The 21,016-nt window shown below is 44.2% G+C and overlaps 1 protein-coding gene across 1 annotated transcript in view; it reads left to right on the top strand.

Moving 5' to 3' along the window:
- WWC3 (WWC family member 3) overlaps nucleotides 1-21,016 on the top strand; it is a 128,842-nt gene that overhangs the window by 71,314 nt on the left and 36,512 nt on the right. Inside the window, 3 exon segments of the mRNA XM_073013879.1 lie at nucleotides 3,906-4,035; nucleotides 7,670-7,819; nucleotides 11,722-11,795. Of these exon segments, the coding sequence (XP_072869980.1) occupies nucleotides 3,906-4,035; nucleotides 7,670-7,819; nucleotides 11,722-11,795 (354 nt within the window).

The following is a 21,016-nucleotide window of genomic DNA, read 5'->3' as shown; positions in this document are numbered from 1 at the left end:
AGGCCCTCTGCCAGAGCTGCTGATGGAAAATGTAGAAGTTGTAACAAACCTTTCCATTCTTTTGGGTTGTAATCTGTGGTATTAACACAGAATATCTTTAGAGGGCTGGCAGCTCTTTCCTTCAAGATGTGGGGTTAAGAAGTTATGTGGTTTTACTCTTATTTTTGCTAGTGCAATTCTCTTGACATCTTAAATTGAACAACCAATATGGAAATTTTAGGGTGGCAGGAGGTAGAGGTTGACAATTAATATCTCTAAAGTGCCTTTTCCATTGTACTGGGTTCCTTCTCTGAAGTTGTATCTTCTTCTTTTCTCTCCAACCCATTTCTTACAAGAGCACACCATAAAGTGCACCAGTTTACTTTGGGATGACATTTGACTGATTATATGGGTGGCCTTCAGGTTTGACACAATGGGCATTTAGAGGCCTTGACTTTTAATATATTGCGAACCTGGTGATGGAGCAGACAAGTCCTGGTGTGGAGGGCCTTGGCCTTGAACTTCACTCTGCCTGTTGCTGGCTGTGTGACCCTCAGCAAATCACTTAACATCCCTGAAGCTGAATGCAAAATGTAGAGGGTGTAAAAGTGAAGACTGTGAGTCTGTGCCCTGAATTTTGATTTCGTATTGCCTAATAACTTATGTCTTTGTTTATTCTCCTTGAGCAGCTACCACTTTTCTGTCATTTTATTTGTGATGTATGGTAAAGGCACTGTCTTGCACTCTTAATTAAAATTAAGACCAGAATAAGGCAGTTCTTTGGCAGTCACAGATCTTAATGATTTTTTAAATGAACTGGAATTCATAGATATTTTTTAAAAATACCAAATCATTGAGCACATCATCTACATTGGACCAAAGTTTTATAGGGAAGTTTTAGAGAGAGTGTGCTCTCAAATAAATGGAATTTTGCAGAAGTGAAAGAAGACGTTTACTGTCCTTTGAAGTTTTTGTTGAATGAAAATGGATCACAGTTGAATAAATGGAGGTGGTTGGAGTTCTCTGAAACATAGCTTGCCCTTGTTTTTTTTTTTTTGTTTTTTTTTTTAAATCTGGACCTGCCTTGCCCACTCTGAGAGCAGTAGATGTCATGCTCAGTAGGAAGGGGCAGCACCACACCCCGTGATCCTGGGCAGGCTTTGGAGTCAGCCTGTGGGTTTGAATCTGGCTCTGCCAGATATTCACTTGTCATCTGGGCCATTTAGTTAATTGCTCTGAGCTTCAACTTCATCATCATCAAATCCGAGGAGGTTATGCTTATCTCATTGGGGGGGGGGGGGGTCGTTAAGTGAGGTGACAAGCATGCAGCAAGACCCTGTCACCTAATAGGTGAACTACTTTAAAATAAGACTCAGTGCTTTGAGATGTATGGCCTTTTATTTCTGTCTTGCATTCAAGACTCCTGGTTCCCCACACAGCATCTGAAATAGAAAAACACTTGGGCTTTGCTTCTGTTTTACGTTTCCTACATCATGTGTCTTGGTGTTTCTGAGATCCCTCAAAGACAATGGCTCTCTCCAAGGGACCTTACCCCCAGCCTGAGCTCCTGAAGTAGAGAGTGATAAGAGGCTCCTCCAACCTGGTGGTTCTAGGACCTGGTTGATGGATCATTGAATCTCCTAGTTCCACCTGTAGGGGTTCACCTTCAGCAGGGACTCCCGGAGTCTGTATTTGTTCTGATGACCAACTGGGTTTTGGGGCCACATTCTATCTCCAGACTTCTGGTTCTAGTCCTACCCTTCATACCATTCAGCCACACAGCGCCCCCTGTGCAAATTTCAGTGAACTACATTGATTTTTTTGTTGTGAAGCTGTCACAGCTAAGAAAGTACAAGGTAGCCCTTCCGTGAATATCCCCAGTGAGTTACCAGCAGTGAGTGAGAAGGCCAACTGTTTTGTTTTGGTGGAAGTGGGGTTGGTTTTGAGGGACAAACAAAAGAATTTTGAAAATATACAATGGATTTATATGCCTAGTGTCACCATTCTTGCTATTGGCTCCCACATTTCAGTAGCCACCAAGTGGCATGCTGGTACTGTGCTAGGAACTTTTTCTATTTTATTGCCACAAATCACGGGGACTCTCAGGTGACATAGACTGTTCCACCACCTCAATCATTTGAATGAACTATTTTGTGAAAGAAGGGATTTAATGAGAGCAGAATAAAAAGAAAAAATATGCCTACAGCTCAAACTTTAGTTCATGCTCACTTTAACTTTTGGCATGGAGCACTCTATAGTTAAAGATATATGTACCTTTTAATAAAGATGTATAAATAAAGACTTGTGCTTGGTAGGAACAGAGAAGGCAATGTGTATTTGAAAAACCTACAAGTCTGTAATAGCCCTTATGGAAGTGCCTGCAGGGTCAGGCCACGTTAGCATTTAGGAGTGTCACTATTCATCATGCACGGTGTGCCTCTATCTGCTCTCCTCGAGGCAGGACTCAGGACTAGTGTTTATAAATATTTTATTTGTAGCTGGTGGCAATCGCAGCAATGCTGCCAAGCCCCGGAGCCCTATTCAAAGGGAAGCAATGGCTTCCTGCTTGTGTTGTTTGCCCTCCTAGGCCATGGATGCTGATACCTCAGGTTGACTCCGGTGCCGAGTTTTGCTTGAGTTGTGACATATTTGGCAAGGAATTTGTTAATGATAATAAAATACCAGAGTTGGCAAGTTACTTACTTTTTCTCCCATGAGTAAGGAGATTCTGTGTTATCCTGATAATAACAATCACCGCAAACACCATATGCCAGGCCTCCTGCCAAGCAAGCCCTTTCCTTGCATTTTCTCATTAAATTTCATGCCCATCCCATGGGAGAAGTATTTTTAGTGTCCCAATTTGAGACAGGAGGAAGCAGGTGGAAAGAGGGAAAGTGACTCACCCAGGTCCCACAGCCAGTGAGTGGCAGAGCTGGGTGCCACTCGCACCCACCAGCATGCCAGAGGTTTCTGTGAGTGGTAAGCAAGGGAGTTGGGGCTGGCAGTTAATGATCCAGGTTTTTAGGATAACATGGAAGGAAATGTTAGAACCAGAACCTGTGAACTGGGAGACTTGGAACCTGAAAGAAGCTAGTTGCTTTCCAGAGAAAGAATTCATTCCACTCTGGACCAAGGTTTCCCAAGTTCCTTAGCCTTAGGGCTTTCCAGGCTGGAGCCTCAGGTGTAGGGGACGTGACAAAGGACATGCTTCAGAGGCCACCTCCCTTTGAAGGCAGAACCAAGTCTTGTTTTGTTCTGTGCTCTGCGTCCAACCCCAGACCCAGGCCTGGTGTGCACAGGAGCTGGCTGGGAGGATGGAAGCTTGGAGGAATGGTGGGAGGAAGGGGAGGAAGGAGGGAGGGAGGGACGTTGCCATTTTCCCTGGATGGGTGTTTGGATTGAAGGAAAGAATTGAGGACTTGGTAGGAGAAAGAGTGAGTAATAAATTAGAACCAGAATGAAATCAGAGTTATAGGAGACAGAAGAGTTTCCAGCTTTTGTACAAAGCACCATTATCGAAAGCTCACTACTTCTTGCTGTGTCCCATATGTTCTCCCTGTACACAGATCTCATTCATATGTTTATTTAACAAAGATTTTGACCACTAACCTGGGGATAAACAAAACATGTCCTCTTCTCAGAGAGAGGAGTTTACAGTCTCGGGAAATTACTCAAGCAAGCAATCTTGTTGCGTGATCATTAGCGGAGGATGTGGGCATCCCAACTTGCCCAGGGTGCTCCTGAGCAAAGGGTGTTGCATCAACCAGAAAGAGGGATGCTTCCTTGGGGTCTTTCTTTTTCTTTGCCAAAACATTACTTTTAACTGTTTCCACCTTTCTGTGAAGCTTTTGGGTTTTCATAGTTGTATGTTTAGTGGAATGCTAGGATCTCATGTGAAATAACATTGATTTTTTTGTTTTAACCAGGATTGATCGGAAGATGTCAAGTACTCACACCAGCTACAAACTGGATGAGGCGCAAGCTATCATGAGTGAGCTCCGCACCATCAAGAAGGCTATTTGCACAGGCGAGAAGGAGAGACGGGACCTGATGCATGTAAGCTGCCTGCCTGCTCATGTGTTTTATTTTAAGATGTTTTTAATATACTTATGTATTACATGTTATATAGTTATTGTATATATAACATATACGTATATATAATACACACACACTTGCATACACACATGCGCACCCCCCACTGTATTTAAGTATGTATAGAGTCATCCCTTTATATCCTTGGGGGATTGGTTCCAAGACACACCCCCATCCCTCAGGATACCAAAATCTTTGAATGCTCAAGTCCCTTATATAAAATGGTGTAGTATTTGCATATCTGTACAATCCTCCTGCATACTTTTTTTTTTTTGGAGACAGGATCTCTGTCAGCTAGGCTTGAGTACGATGGCACAAAAATGGCTCACTGTAGCCTTGACCTCCCAGGCTCAAGCCATCCTCTCACCTCAGCCTCTAGAGTAGCTGGGACCACAGGTGTGCACCATCTTGCCCGGCTAATTTTTATATTTTTAGTAGAGACAGGGTCTCACCATGTTGGCCAGGCTGGTCTCAAACTCCTGGCCTTGAGTGATCCTCCCGTCTCGGCCTCCCAAAGTGCTGGGATTACAGGCATGAGCCACTGCGCTTGGCCCCTCCCATATACTGTAAATCATCTCTAGATTAGTTATAATACCTCCTACAGTGTAAATGCTATGTAAATTGATGTTACACTGTATTGGTTTTTTCTTTGTGTTTTTTTTTTTGTTGTTGTTTTTTTCCCTCCGAATATTTTCTATCTGCGGTGGGTTAAATCTGGAGATGTGGAACCTGCGGATATGGAGGCTGACTGTTTTAGTTTTCTGGGGTTGCCGTAACAAGGTAGCACAAACTGCGTGGCTTTAGAACAACAGAAATTTAGTCTCTCAGTTTTGGAGGCCAGAAGTCTGAAATCAAGGTCAGGGATTTGAAATCCTATGGACAGGGTCATACTTCTGAAGCCTCTAGGGGAGGATCCTTCCTTGCCTCTTCCAGCTTCCTTGGATTGTAGACACGTTACTCTGATCTCTGCCTTCATGGGCACATGACTGTCTCTGTGTCTGAATTTCCTGTTCCTGTAAGGACACCAGCCATTGGGTAATGGCCCACCCTAACCAGTATGACCTCATCTTAACTAGATTACATCTGTAAAGACTATTTCCAAATAAGGTCACACTCACAGGTTCCTGGGGTTAGGACTTGAACATATCTCCTGGGGGAACATAATTCAACCCACAGCAATGGGTGATACATTTATATTGTTCAATAATTAAGATAATTCCAAAGGTCTATGATAAGAAGTCTCGCTATTGCCCCATCCTCCTACTGCCCCTACCTGCCTTTATTAGCTTCTTGCCTACCCTTCCAACATTCATGCGGGCACACAAAAATGAGAATACGTGTTTAGCCACCCTCACGCAAAGCCAGGACTGTGATACTGTTCCACACTAGCTTCCTCACTTAACAGCAATGTCCCCTACCTTTCCCCATATCTATTCACAAAGAGCTGCTTCTTTCCTTGAGATGGTTGCGTAGTATTTTACCCTGTGGGTGTATTTGTATTATATGTAGCTGGGATCATTGTAGCTTTATATTGCTTTATGTTGTTTTCCCCTTGAGCTCTTGTAGTTTCTGTTATTTTTAGAAAAAGTTGAAGTTTTGCAAATACAAAAATCTGCCTCCGTGGTGGGGAACTCAAGCAAGACATCTGAGTGGCTGGCCCTAGTGCTGCACATGGTGGCCTCAGAGAGGCCAAGGCAGGGAGCACTGCTTGACCTCATGACGTAAAGTGCTGGAATGCATTCAGTGCTGTCAGTTACAGTTTTTATGTTTCATCTGCTATCCTAAGTGAGCACCTACTGCCTGCTGGCATGTGTCTAGATTCTGTAGAGTATAAGACCCACAGGACAGAACAAGCAAAGCTGAAACTCATAGGCAAAATGAGACAGATGCGCAAAAAACTACCATGCCTGGGCAGTGCTTTCTAAGGTCAAGGCCATGAGGGACTTTCGGAGAGTCCTCACGGTGCTTATTAAGATGCAGATTACCAGGCCCCACCCTAGATTCACTGAATTAGAATCTCTGGAGGCAGGGCCCAGGAATCTGTATTTTCAGATGACCTCTCCAGGTTGTGATAAGTAAATGGTAAATTGTTAGATTTTTTTTTTTTTTTGGCACACAGGTAGCACTGAGAACAGCTACCATTTACTGAGGTCTCTGCTCAGCTGACGTCAAACAAGATGCCCCATGTTTGTTACCCATCACCGACACCCCAGGCTGAACCACGTGGTGTTCCATGGTGGAGATACAGAGGCTTTATGCCATGAGGCCAAGTAGGGCTGCCTACCCCAGCCTCTCTGAGGCCACTCTGTGCAGCACCAGGGCCAACCACTCATTTGCCTTGCTTGAGTTCCCACCATGGAGGCAAGAGATAGAATTGCTGGAAGAAGCTTCAGGCCCGAGCGCCTTCTTTGATGTCTCAATAGCCTCTCAAACTCTGAGAAGCTCCAGGAAGAGGCACGGGCAGAGTCCTCTTCTATCCAGGTTAAATAAGTTATTTTACCTTTCTTATGTGAACTTAACAATATTGACCCCTCCCAAGAAGGCTTTATCTCAATCTCAAGCCAGTTTTGTGAGTTCTACTGCACTTGGGCATTTTTGGTTCTGGTGTCTAGTAAAATTTGCTGAAAGTGAATATATTCAGAAGTCTAAAAGAAATGGTCAAAAATCTGATTTCTGGCTGGATGCAGTGGCTCATGCTTATAATGCCAGCACTTTGGGAGGCTGAGGCAGGAGAATTGCTTGAGCCCAGAACTTTGAGAAAAGCCCAGGCAACATGGTGAGACTTGGTCTCTACAAAAACAAAGAAACAAACAAAAGTTTAGCTGGGTGTGGTGGCGTACCTGTAGTCCCAAGTACTCAGGAGGCTGCAGTGGGAGGATCACTTGCGCCCAGGAGGTCGAGGCTACAGTGAGCTATGATTGTGCCACGGCCCTCCAGCATGAGTGACAGAATGAGACCCTCTCTAAAAAAAAAAAAAAAAAAAAAAAAAAATCAGATTTTCTGATTTCTGCTTAAAACTGACACACAGAGAGATTTCATGTGCCAGAATGCATACTTTAATTTTTGGCAAACCAACATACATATGAGATTACTTTTGACCATGTACAATTATGACTGAAAAATGAGGTTTATGAAAATACGTAAGCTAAAACAGCAACTCAAAGAACTGAAAAAAAAAAAAAAAAGTAAACATTGTCTGGGAGCTGTTTTCCCCTTCCCTGTGTTTCCTCTGTAACAATCTCAAGGCAGCATTCATCTCTGTCAGACTCATTTACATTTTCGATAGAAATACTTATTTTTTTCTTTAGGAAACACGAAGGTTTAAGAACCAGTAAAAATGGTACCATAATTGTCCTCTATTTTATTCACATGCTGCCAGGGGAACTTAGTTACAATGTGATTTAAATGACTAAGAATTTTATTAGAGGTGCCTGTGATGAAGGGCATTTATGTGAAATCTAATGAGCGTGGGGGTCAGGTGGGGCAACTGTTCAGTAATAAATAAAGCAGCAGACCTAAAACAAATGAGAGGACCACTTCTGGAGGAAAGAGACACATCGCCATCTCTGTTCAAAGAGCTTGTCTCATTCTGTTCCAGAGCCTGGCCAAGCTGACTGATAGCTTCAAGAACAGCTGCTCCGTTACCGACTCTCTAGTGGACTTCCCTCACCATGCAGGCGTGCCTGGCGATGCTGGTCTACCCCAGCAGTTCTGCGATGCCGGCTCCCAGACCGATATAATCGGGGAGGTATATGCGTGCCCAGGGGGAGAAATGCACCGGGAGAGGGAAGGGCTGCTTCAGTGTTGCCATCACTGGTTTGGTGTAATTTTCCATGTTCACTTAAGAAATGCCTTCACTTTTGTGCCATTAAGTTTGAAGAAAAAGTATTGTGTCTCACATCCAGCTGTGTGATACAACTGAATTGCTTATTACTGCTGCCTTTATGATTTGGACTCTTATAAATGACAGACTCCTTGTGAGAGTTGAGTTTCACTGTTCCTTTGACAGACATGCGACTTTTTAGAGCATGGGTCCCCACAGTTTTTCTGTGAAGGGCCAGATAGTAAATATAGTCACTATTTTAGGCTTTGCAGGTAGTTCTGCTGGAACCGCCCCACCCTGTCATTGCCGTGTACATGCAACCATGACAGAGATGCCTTGTAAGCATGTAAGGCTGGGGCCTCGAGCTGCTCAAACGTTCACTTACAGCCAGTGGGGCCATAGGTACTGATTCCTACCTTAGACCACTGATTTCCAAAGGCTTTGTAGCTGTGCCACCTTGGGTATTACTTTATTGCTGTTTCTTACTCTTCTGAAAGAATGTCAGGAAATTGAACTGAATTAAAAGTCATTTTGTTTGAGACTTGGAAGACTGTCATAATGCCTCCTTTGTTAATTAGTGAAGCCTTGAGTTAGCCACAGAAACAAAGTTGGGAAGATCACCATTTGAAACAGGGTAGTGGATATTCAAAGACACTACTATTCTAATATCATTGAGTGAAGCTTGACATTAATTTGTTACCAATGGAAAAGCAGTTTAAAGAGCTTCTTTTTTTTAAGGATTATTAAGTAAAGATGAGGTATCAATGGAATGCACAGTGCCACCCCCCCGCCACCGAAATAAAATAAATAAAAGGAAAGCAACAAAAGGAGAAAAAACAATTTATGGAGAACTCTGAGTTTTAAATAATTAGCTAATGAATATTTTGAAATCTTGGCAACTAGTGCCTCTTTGAGGGGAGTATAATGTAGGAAATCATGGCCCTTTATGTCTTGGGTGTCCTGGAACAGTCCTATTTTCAAATTTGCCCGCATTGTTCCAAACATACACTTGGCCATTTTTGACTAGGCATCTTCTTTGGATGAAAGAATATGGTCACCATCTGTAACACACAGAGGAGAATCTGTAATTCAAAAGTGTTTGGCATTTTTGCCTAAAGATTTTGGAGTGAGGGAAGGAAACAAGTACAGGACTCATTGAATTCGTGAATAATTCATTGCTGCTTATTGTAAGGTTAGAATTAAAATTTAGTTTGAGAGAAACAGTTAAGATAGAAGGTTCTCCAGTGATTTAGGTCAACCCTTCTAAAAATGTCAGTTGAGGAGTGGTGGCTGGTTATGCTACTTGAGCAGTCACTGTTCATTGTTGATGAGCCCCTGCCGTTTACTGGGGCTGACCCTGGGTCAGCAGTTTCATAGCTGTTATCTCAGTTTAAGTAGTTGTTCCCATCCTGTGTGATGTGCAGGAGACTGAGATACCAGGTTACCTAAGGTCTTGTAGCTGAGGAGAGGCAGGTCTGGGTTTGAAACATTTCTCATCCCTAAACCCCTGTAGTTTCTAAGAAACCACATCGTGTTATTATAGAAAAATAGATCAAAAGGCTATGACTGTATTAGCTAACCATTGCTGCAAAACAGATTTCCCCAAAACCTAGCCTCTTACAACAACACTCCTTGATTATCTCATGCTTGATGTGGTCCAGGAGACTGGACTGGGTCTTCTGCTCCATGGTTTCTCAGGAACCTGCAATCAAGGTGTCAGCCAGGGCTGTGGTCTCATCCAAAATCTCATCTGGGGGAGGAGCCACTGTTAAGCTCATGCGATTGTTGGCAGGATTCAGTTCCTCACAAGTTGCTGGACTGAGGGCTTCAATTCCTTGCCACGTGGGCCGCTCCAGCACGGCAGTCTGCTTCATCAAAGTGTGCCAGCTGAGAGAGTCCACTAGCAAGGTGGAAGTCACAGTCTTTTGTAACCTATTCACAGAAATGACTTCCCATCACCTTTGCTGTGTTCTATTGGTTAGAGTCAAGTTGTAGACCCAGTTTATTCTCAAGGGGAGGGAATTTCACATGGGGAGAATCCCAGGAGTGGAGGTCATTGGGGGCCATCTTAGAAGTCTGCCTACCTCACTTTGAGCTTGTGTTGAGTCTGTTTTGTGGGGTGGGTCTGTATATCAGATGTGCTTTTTGAGACTGGTGATTTGCAGCCACAGGGTTGCACACGCTGTAGGGCTGCATAGGAACTCTGAAGCAGGAGTCTCTTGGATCCATTTGGCTGTCCTTTCTTTTCACTAAAATGTCTATTTAATTCTCAAGAGTACAGAAACAAAGCTTAGAGAGTGGTGCATACAGCTTTGAGAAGAGGTTTCAGAGATGATGTTTATAGATCCTGATGAAGAGTTAGTTGTGAGGTCACTAATAAAGAGGGGACTGAAATGGCAAGTCGTCATCTCCACTGTGGACAGTTTTTGGAGCTGTGGCACTGCCACTTAAATACATTTATACTGAGGAAGCTGGAGAGGAGCATTGGATGAGGCCATTTAAACATGTATAATTGTGGCCAGGCATGGTGGCTCATGCTGGTAATCCTAGCACTTTGGGAGGCTGAGGTGGCCATAGTTGGCCAGATTGCTTGAGCCCGTGAGTTGAAGACCAGCCTGGGCAACATGGTGAAACCCCGTCTCTACAAACCAAAAATTAGGCAGGTGTGGTGGCTTATGCCTGTAGTCCCAGCTACTTGGGAGGCTGAGGCAGGAGGATTTCTTGAGCCCAAGGGGTTGAGGCTGCAGTGAGCTGTGATTGCGCCTCTGCACTCTAGTCTGGGCAATAGTGTGAGACCCTGTCTCAAAAAAAGCAACCATGAACAATTGTCATTCTGGTTGGAGAATGCTCAGTCCCTTGTAAGGCACTTTTTCGTCTTGCCATTCAAGACAATAAATTTGCAAAGAAATTTTTCATCAACATAGATCAAAATTCGTATAGATAAATTCATTGCTAATCATTCAAGTTGAATATTTTCAGATACTTGTTGATGGGAAGTTATTTCAAAAACAAAGACTTGGTGGTCATAATATGTGGTCTAGTAAGGTCAGATCAACAGATGGAGCCGATTTATTGAAACTGGAGTTGTATGAATATTTGCAGGAATGAGGAATTAACCAAAATGTACTACAGTTACTTCCTGTACATGTCTTTTTTTTGTTTTGTGTAGGATTTTGTTGCCGTCAATGTAACTGGTACGAAAATATTTAAGTACATCTACTCGTCATGGAGCACTGCATTTAGAGGCTGACTCTATATTGGTACTCCCCAAGTTGTGGCTTTTTGAGACCTTGCTTGCTTTCCTTTTGCCCTTGGTTCTTTAACATGCCTCGTGGCATCAGAAGGCGTCCACCAGCCCATACCTCACACAGCGAGTCCAGCTGCCTCAGACCATGGGGCTTCTGAGTAGAACATCATTATTTTATGTTTACTGAGGAATTAGAGAAGGGACTGCACAAAATGGGATGACTGGTTTTTGCCTTTGTATCAACTTTTTCTAACTAATTTCCTACTTCTTTTAAAACCTAAATTGTGGTTGTTGTTTGGAATTACAGAATAGATAGATGTGCTGCTGCTGTAAAAAAAAAAAAAAAAATCCTACCAGTTTAAGCAAGCAAGAGTCTTCCCTTCCCCCTCCCCGCTCCCCAGCCGGGGCAGCCGCAAAGGGTTATTTGATGTTTCCTTCCAGACCTTGCACAGATTGAAAGTGAAAGAGATTAAGAGTATTTCTCATTGCTGTCGAAAGTTTAAGTGAAGTTGCTATTTTGGAAATATGTTTTTAATATGCGTTTCCTTTCTTTTTTCTCTCTCTCTTCTGTTCCGGAAAGTTCGTCTTTGATGATAAAACAAGACTTGTAGACCGAGTCAGACTTAATTGGCAGTATGAAGAAGCCAGAAAGAGGTAAGAAGCGCTTTTATCCAACCTCGCCTTCTGCTTACTTACTTTCTCCTGTGGAAGGAGGCGTGGCAGAGTTCCTGCGTGTGATTGTCCACGTCTGATCGGAGAATAGCGTTTGATAAATTATCAAGTCAAGGATCTTCATTTACATGTAGCTTAATACATACATATGACAACATTTCAAGTGCATTTAAAATGTGAAATTTGCAGTATTGCAAACAGTGATACAGACGTGATTCCCTAAGAATAGAAACTTTTTTGGCTTCATCATCCCTGGTAGTTCATAACCTCTACCCCTCCTTCCCTTCCCTCCTTCCAGTAGACCGAGCATCAGTTCTGGAGGGTATCGTAAGTGAAACCACTTGATCTTTCATATGTGTGGCTTCTAACTCCATAGGCTAATGGGCAAAGCCATGTATCTTGGTTATAAGACATTCAATAAGCATTAGGTCAACAGGTGAGCAGTACCTAATTGATTTCATTCCATGTATGTTGTCCTGTGTCACAAACCGTTGGCCTCCTGCAAATTGCGGCTTGACCCACTTTGTGTGCTTGTGTTTCTCTTTCCTCACTTCTCTCCCTCCCTCCCAGTCTTCATCCTCAGACATGGACAAAGCTGAGAGGCTTCCAAACCCTCGCATGGTATAGTATTTCAGCGAGCCACACATCTCCTCACCTGCGCAGGACTCCTGTTTTCAATATTCTTAACCTCTCTGGCTTTTGTATTCTCTTTTTAGAGACTTTCTCTCGTTTGTGCCTTCTGGAAAGAGTCTTAAAACCAAATTATTTCCAAATAAGTGCTTCAGAAAAGTATCAAGCATATCTTTTTAAAAAAAGTTTCTTGAGTCACAAATGAAATATTATCATGGAGGGCGGGGAGAGCAGAGTAGAAGAATGTAGGGTGGGGTAAGGGAGTTCTTTCTGGAAGCTAAACAGTTAGGCCTGCTCAGCACACTGTACCATTCATGGATGTCTGGAAAGCTACTTTGTTGGCTTTTTAAAAAATGTAAAAATAGTAACAAAAGCACATCATATGATTCAGTGCTCCAGGGCCAACTTAAACGGACACGGACACGGACCTTCTGTTTTCTAGGAGGTTTTCTAACCAGTGCCTCTTGGCTTTTTAGGATGGACTCGTGGTGGGCTTTAAATTTCCCCACAGAACAGTGCCAAGTTCATTTGCCAGTACCGGTTGTCTCTGTGGTGGCATTCTTCATTTATCATGCATTCCTTCTCTTTAGTCTGCCCGAGTTTGTGAGGAGCGATTGTCTCTTCTGAATATTTCTCTGCTCTTGCCTGTTTCTGGTGGAACTGCAGAGTGTGGGTGCTGGAATTTGCTGTGCTGGATTAAACTCAGCAAATAGATTGTTGCTACACTTAAGAACATGATTGTTATGTGTTTGGCTGTGACATTTACCAAACATAGCAAGTGATTTATTTGTTTTCTAGAGATGGTGCCAGTATACGGTGAGTAACCTTCTAAATGTTGGGATAATACATTTGGGTGAAAAGTTGAGTATTTAAGAAAATTATCCAAGGGGCAGGCATGATACTTCATCAGTTCTTTTGAATAAAATACCATATTATTTCAAGATGGCCAGAACCTTGTTAGGAAATGCACTGCAGCTACAGAGGAAGGTCCAGCCTTCCAGTGACCGTAGCGGCATCTCAGAAATACCTCTGTGGGCTGTGTTGGAGCATTTAAAAACCAGAGATGTCTTTTAAACTCCACCTGGGTGGGCCTGCACAGGTGCTACCTGTCCTTTTCCCACTAGCATAGTGGGGCTCCACACAGGGAGCAAGGTCTTCACCCTCCAGGAGACCTCCAGCAGTGTTTGCAGACATGTTTAGGTGTCCCAACTCTAGGGCAGGTGCTGCTGGCATCTAGTGGGCAGGGGCCAGGGAAGCCACTCGACATCCTGTTGTGCACAGGATGGCCCCCGCAACAAAGGCTTACCTGGCCCAGCATGGCCACAGTGCCAAGGTCCAGAAACCTTGCCCTGGGGCTTCTTCCTGTCTTGCTCCTGAATCTCCACAAAGTGTGGACAATAAGGGGCCCACATGAGCAGGTGGCCTGCTGACTCACAGGCATCAGCCCGCTCCCCACTCACCCTGCTCCAGCCAGTCGACCCCTCGATGTTCAAGCACGCCTGCACTGAGCAGCCCCTCGGGCCTCCCACCGGGCCTCAGTCCCACCGAGCCAACTCCTGAGCTAGCATGTGCAGCTGGCAGAATGATGGTCCCTCAAGGTGTCTGCATCCTGATCTCCACAGCCTGTAAAGATGTGGCTTTCCATGGCAAAAGGGACTTTGTGGTTATAATTAGATTAGGGATCCTGAGATGATGGGGAAATGAGCCTATATGGTCCAGGTGGGCCCAGTGTCATCATAAGGGTCCCCATAAGAGAGAGACAGGACGGTCAGCAGCAGAGAAGGAGATGTGAGGTTGGAAGCAGAGGTCAGAATAGTGTGGGGCCAGGAGCCAAGGAGCACGGGCAGCTCCTAGAAGCTGGAAGGTGCAAAGAAACAGATTTTCCCCTGGAGCCTCCAGAAGGAACGCAGCCCTGTAGACCCATTTTCGACTTCTGCCCTCCAGAACTGTAAGGGAATAATAGGTGTTGCTTTAAGCCATTAAGCTGTGATAATTTGGGGCAGAAAAGAACAAACTCATACAGTGCCCTTGGCCTGTTCTGTCTTCTCTGCCTGGAATGGGGTGGCTTTTCTCCAAATTTTCACATGACCTCTGCTCTCCTTTTGATCACCTTGTTAGAGAGGTTTCCTTGACCATCCTGAATAAAATCACACCACTCTGTCTTCACCCCTGTCCCCCTGATTGGCTGAGCAAATGTTATTACCTAACCAGTGTTTACTTTCTTACTGCCTGTCTCTCCCTGTGAAAATGTAAATAACCCTCATGAGTGCAGGGATTGTAGGTCACTGCTGTAAGCCCAGCAGCTACATACTCGGTGAATATTTATTGAATGAGTGAATGAGGGTCCCGTGTGGTTGCATTTGCCGTTTGGCCTTTGCCCCTGGGACTGGGCAAGCCAGGCCAGTCCTGGGGCCAGGTCAGCTCCAGGCCAACTGCTCTGCTCCTGGGTCCCTTCCTGAAACCTCCATCCAGGTGTGAGCCTTGGGGTCTCTCGCCTTGACTTGAAAAGGGAAAGGGCTTTAAGATATGGGTGCCTTTAGGGATCTAAGGTAGGCAGGGAACTGTTTCTCCTTTTCAAGGACTATGTTCAAGGTGTGATACGTCAACACACCGAGCTAGACTCACAGTTCTGGGCCTTCATGGACATTCAAAAGAGCTACTAGCCTTTGAACTCCATAATCAGTCCTCTCCTTGGGGGTAGGAGAAAGTGGCATTGGAGGTGGGCCCTGAAGGAGTGCTGGGATTCCAGTCGCCCACCAATTGGGGATGGGCTTTCTCAGGTAAGAGTGGAAGTCAGGAGTGGGGATGAGGTATCAGTTTGCAGCAGCTGGACTGGCCTGGAATTGTAGAGCAAAGGCCAGCCAGGCTGGAACGGAGGATGCGTGAGCAGGGAGGGAGGCCACGGCATTGGGGCCACGATGCCCTGAAGAGGGGTCAGAACTGCTGGGCGTGCTGGGACCTTTGAGTTGGGAAGGTTACGTGTGAGCCATTCAGATGGTGGTATGTGGAGAGGGCCATTGGAGGAACCCAGATGGCATAGAGACGAAGTCATCGAGCAGCTGGGCTCACCTTGGGAGATGGAACATGGGGAGAAAGGAGGAGATGCCAGGACTGAGCCTGAGGAAGTCCTGTCAAAGGCCTGGCGAGGATGAGACTGGCCAGAGGGGTGTCGTAAAAGGTCCGAAAGAGGATGGCTAGGGCTGGAGGAGACAAGAGGAGGAAGTACACCTGAGAAGACACTTGTCTCCACAGGCCCAGCAGCTGTAAAGGAACGAAAAAGGAGTGGTGCCATTGGCTGACGGGCAGGCCTCTGCTTCCCAAGCCCAGCCTGAGGTGTCTTTGGTCCACAGTGCATGGGCAAAAGGAGGGCCAGCGGCAGGTTTTCCTAAAGCCGACTTGCTGTTTTCCATTCAAAGAACTATCTCATTCTCAGAGATACATATATACACATATACATATACATATATAATATATTTAATATATATGTTTAATATATATTTAATACATATTTATTATATATTATATTTATAGTATGTATTTAATATACGTATTTTTATATATATATTTTTCTGTTAAAACATCTTTCTCTTAATGAAATAATGATGATCGTTGATGTGAATTGGTTTTTTCCAAAGTCTTTACTTGGCAAAATAACAAGCTGGCAGTCCTAAATTCCTGCTGCCAGCACATCCCCTTTCTTAAATTGGACTGGCCTGGGGAAAGTGTGACAGAGAAGATGCTCTCCCTGAAATTAGAGGAGGAGGATGGCCCTCAACAGGGTTTTCCAGAGGCTCACAGTAAAGTGGAGGGTCATTTGAAAGGCAGATCTTGGTTTTGACCATGAGTTTGGTGTTTTTAGTGGCCTTGAAGCTGCTTAGAAACATCCATGAAGTGTTCTTGTCGGTGGAGTCTGCAGCGGAGATTGCAGTTCGCTGAGTCATTGATTGCAGCTCCCTCCGGGCTGTGGTTCCCTGATGCGGCTATGCACGTCTCCAGTCCCCTTGGCGTGATTGATTCTGCCTCCAGTCATTCCACATTGGTTCCTATAGCTAAGGCTTGACCAGTAAGTGCATGCCTGCCGTGTGAACTACTCAGCTGTAGGTCACATAACCCTCAGCAGCCCGGGCGAGGCCCTAGACTTTACATACCTTGTAGCATTGTCAGGACAGCCTTGGTTCCCCTCTGCCCCATTCCTGTAGACAGATGGAAGACTAGGAAGGGTTGATGTTATCAGGTCTCCCCAGCACCAGATCAGCGATTTCATTACGATGGCATTTTCAGAGTGTTCTGTTGAACTGACTAAGTGAGGCACGTGAGTAGAACGATATAGACCTGGGGGGAGAGCAGTGGCAAGTGGTTCTCTGGCAAGAACTCATTCTTGTAGAACAAACATTAACATTCCAGAAGCCAGGTGCTGAGCACCACAGGCAAAGCATGGTGGCTTTGAGGTCCTGTCCATGGTCTCTTCCTCGGCCCCTTTGATCAGGCTGGGACACAATGTCCCTGACATCCCTGTGACTGTCCCCTGGAGAAGTGGTGTGCCATGAGCAGGAAGGCATCATGTACCCCCATCAACCCACCAGAGCATGAAAAAGAACGCGTTGCTCTTAGTGGCAGTGTTAGCAAAGAATAATGTGTTTTCCCAGCCCCCTCATTCCAAGCCTAAGGGACATCATGTGCCCTTTTCTCTTGCCCAGGTGAACTTCTATTATATTAGTGCCACTATTCAGTGTCGTCTTTTCGTTCTGCTACTTCGCCCTTGGACATTAATCTCCCAGCTCTCATTCCTGAAATCATTTCACCCTGAAAGCTTAGCTTCCCTACTGTATTAGGGTTCTGCGGAGAAACAGAACCAGCAACAGTGGGGGTAGGGAGGAGAAGGGATAGAGATTGTTTTATTATAGGAATTGGCTCACACAATTATGGAGGCCAGGAAGTCCCACTATCTGCAAGCCAGAGACCCAGGAAAGCCAGTGGTGTAATTCAGTCCAAGTCTGAAGGCCTGAGAACTGGGGGTGGGGTGGGGTTTGAAGTGGGTGGGTGGGTGGGTGGTCATAGTGTAAGTCCCAGAGTCTGAAGGCCTGAGAACCAGGAGCTTTGGTGTCTGAGGGCAGAAGGTGGATGTCCCAGCTCAAGAAGAGACAGAATTCACCCTTCCTCCACCCTTTTGCTCTATTCGGTCCCTCAATGAATTGGATGGTGCCCACCCACATTGGTGAGGGTGGACCTTCTTTGCTCAGTCCACTGATTCACATGCTTATCTCTTCCAGAAATTCCTTCCCAGACACACTCAGAGATAATGTTTTACCAGCTATCTGGGCAAGTCATAGCCCAGGCAAGTTGATACACAAAGTGAACCATCATGTATATCCTCTGCAGAACCTCCTGTGCTTTGCCACTTCTGAATGGTGGAGAAGTTTATGCCTCAGGCATTTTGGAGGTCTTTCCTTGCACATATATATTTGAGATTGTTTTTAAGATGTGGGAAATTGTCAAAACTGCCGAATTCTGGACAATGAGGGATTTCATATATATATTCAGATTTTTTTTCCCTTTTTTTTTCTTTCTTTTTCTTTTTTTTTTTTTTTTTGAGACAAGATCTCGCTCTATCACCCAGGCTGGAGTGTAGTGGCGCGATCTTGACTCACTACAACCTCCGCCTCCTGGGTTCTAGCACTTCTTGTGCCTCAGCCTCCTGAGTAGCTGGGATTATAGGCACGTGCCACCACACCAGGCTAATTTTTGTATTTTTAGTAGAGACAGGGTTTCACCATGTTGGCCAAGGCTGGTCTCGAACTCCCTGACCTCAAGTGATCCACCCGCCTCAGCCTCCGAAAGTACTGGTATTACAGGTGTGAGCCACCCCACCCAGCTGGATTTCATATATATTCGGATTTAAAGGAAGTTTGTGGAAGTGGAACTCATAATTCTGAGTGGGTGGTACAATTTCTAGAGAATTCTCTGGCCAAACGACCACTGTCATGATGACCAGTTTTGTGTTTTTAACTGTGGGTCCTGTGAAGTGTACCAAAAGGACTGCTTGCACCTTGCCTCAGGAATGCCTCTTCAGATTCCCGAGGCAGACCTAATGATAGGAATATTCACATTACTGATTTAAAAATTTCAGAAATTTTAAAAGTGAAGTTGAAAGAGCAAGTCTTCTTGAAGCAATCCCGATGACGCAGATGGCTCCTTATTTTTAACTTAAGAGCACTTGTTCCAGAACTGTGCACAAACTGTAGCTGTTACCATAGAAACACTCTCAGTCCAGATAGGAACAAAACATTCGGTCCATCCAGTTTCTCTGCCTCTTAGTTTTTGTTGCCAGGATCAGTCCTGCTGTTCATCCGTTGTCGGGGATCAGTATAGTGTTATGATTCCAGTTGAATTTGATCAATCACTTGGATTTTTTCTTCATTTCTCAAATGATTTCGTATCTGGGTTTTAGGGATGGGGCACAGTTGTGAGAAATAAGGAAAAGCATCTTTGCCACTGTGGCTCTGTCTTCCCTATTCTGGTCAACGTGAGGAAGCCTGTAGACTTGCTGCTTTTTATTTGATGAAGTTGCTCTCTGAAGATCTGTCTGATGTAAAGGGAGAAGATGTCAGGGCTGGGAATCTGAGGACGGGGTGAGATATTGGTCTATTAGTAGACCTTTCTTATCCCAGATATTCTAGATTTAGACTTCTCAAACTTCTGACATAAAAGAGTTGAGTAGAATGGACGCTGGTTTAGTTCAATCAGCTGAAGTGATTTCATTGTCCGTCTGATTTACATCTCAGCTGATGTTTTCTTTAACCTTTGCTTTTTATTTAAAAGGGTATTTACAACAAGAAAACTAAGAAAAAATGTAAGAAGTATCAAACCTGTAGCCATAATTGCAATCTGGAGGTATGAGGCTCTAAGCTGACACCGTGTCCTGGAATGTGCCATTGGGATCCCTCATGACTCATCACCGTGGGATAGGACCACGGGCTGTCCGGAGTTCTGCTTGCTATTCCAGAAAGCAGCAGGATTTTAGGAACATGAGAAATGATATTGTAGACTGCAGATTTTTGGTATAAATTCAAATAATTGGGGATTATTCTTGATATACCTCAGAACTTTTTATTATTAAAAGTGCATTGTTTTCCTATAAAAATGCAAATCGTATTTAAGATTTTCATGTGAATTGTGAGAGTCTAAATAGTTTCTGCGGCATAAATGCAGGTTTTTGTTCATGGTTTAATGGTGCCTGGGTTGTAACAGAAAAGTGTTAGGGCAAAAATCATAAGAGAAAAATGATTCATATTTTATGTCTGTCTACATTAGACCTGCTCAGGGAATAGAATTTGGGAATCACATAATAAATGAGAAACCTGCATGCTTGATTGAACATTTGCTTTCTTCACTATCAGGACACGGGAACATATATTTTAAGGCTTTTAAAGGCATTCGGGAGAGATTTTATATAGGCCATAAAATTCATTACCCCTCAGAAATAAGAATCACTGAAGAATATAGTTGACTTACAGAAAAAAAAAAAAATCCTCTCTAATTTTAAGCTGCTATTAGTTCTCTTTACAAAAAACTTGGGAAAGTTATTTTTTTGCAAACTTTAACCATGACCTTGCTTTACTTCCGTGTATTTAATTTCACTGAAATGATATTTCAAAGAAAAGCCTTTCTGGAAATTGTTTTTCCTTTAATACCCAAAATTGGAACAACAGCACTCACAGGAGCAAGGCTCCAACCAGTGGATCAGCTATTTGGCATGGATGTAGAAGAAGGTGCGCTGAAACTCAGTACATCTGTGTTTAGCCTTAGGCAGGAAGTCTGTTCCTTCAAGTAAACCTAACTACTAAAGATACTCCTTGCAGATGGCTCATTTCCGGCCCATGGCAAGGTAGACAAGTCATACGGTTTTAAAGGCAGAGCCGTCTTGTCTGTCTCACGGGGACTTAAGAACAATTGATTGTTGAAGGAATCCTAGTGCTTTTGGCTTCCAATACAGACAGACAGACAGATGTGCCTCTCTCGACCTAGCTGAAGCAGGTCCCAAATGTTCACACGTAGAACGTGGGAACAAAGAAAGAAATTGAACTTTCCAATATATTCCAGTTTCTTCTAGATTCATATATAGCTCTGAAATGAAGATGAGATTGTTTGCATTGTTGCATTGTTTTGAAATTTTATTATTAAACCCCACAATTCTTAGGCACAGAAATGTTTGCCTGGTGTTCAGCACAGCCCAAACATTTCCAGATGGGTTGCAAGAAGTCTGCCTCATCCAGATTTTATTTCTGCTGGAGAGGTCATACCTTGCCATGTGTCCTTGCATATTTTTCCTGCCAGATGTGGGAAGTGACAGGGCATGGTTTAATTTGGGCTGCTGCTCTTGTTTCTTTATGCCTGTAGCAGACAGGTCTTTTGAAACTTGCCCTTTGCCTCTCCTCCCTCCTATAATTCATTTTTTTCCTCATTCTTTTTTTTTTCTGATAGTGCATATTACTTGAGATTTTCCTGGAAAGGGTGTGATTATCTGGAATTGGATCTTCTGCCACCTTCAGCAGCTTGAATCCTAGCTGCTGAAG

The sequence above is a fragment of the Chlorocebus sabaeus genome, chromosome X, assembly GCF_047675955.1.
Source record: "Chlorocebus sabaeus isolate Y175 chromosome X, mChlSab1.0.hap1, whole genome shotgun sequence".
NCBI lineage: Eukaryota > Metazoa > Chordata > Mammalia > Primates > Cercopithecidae > Chlorocebus > Chlorocebus sabaeus.
Note: the sequence above shows the minus strand (reverse complement) of the source record. Positions and strands in the feature narration are given on the sequence as shown.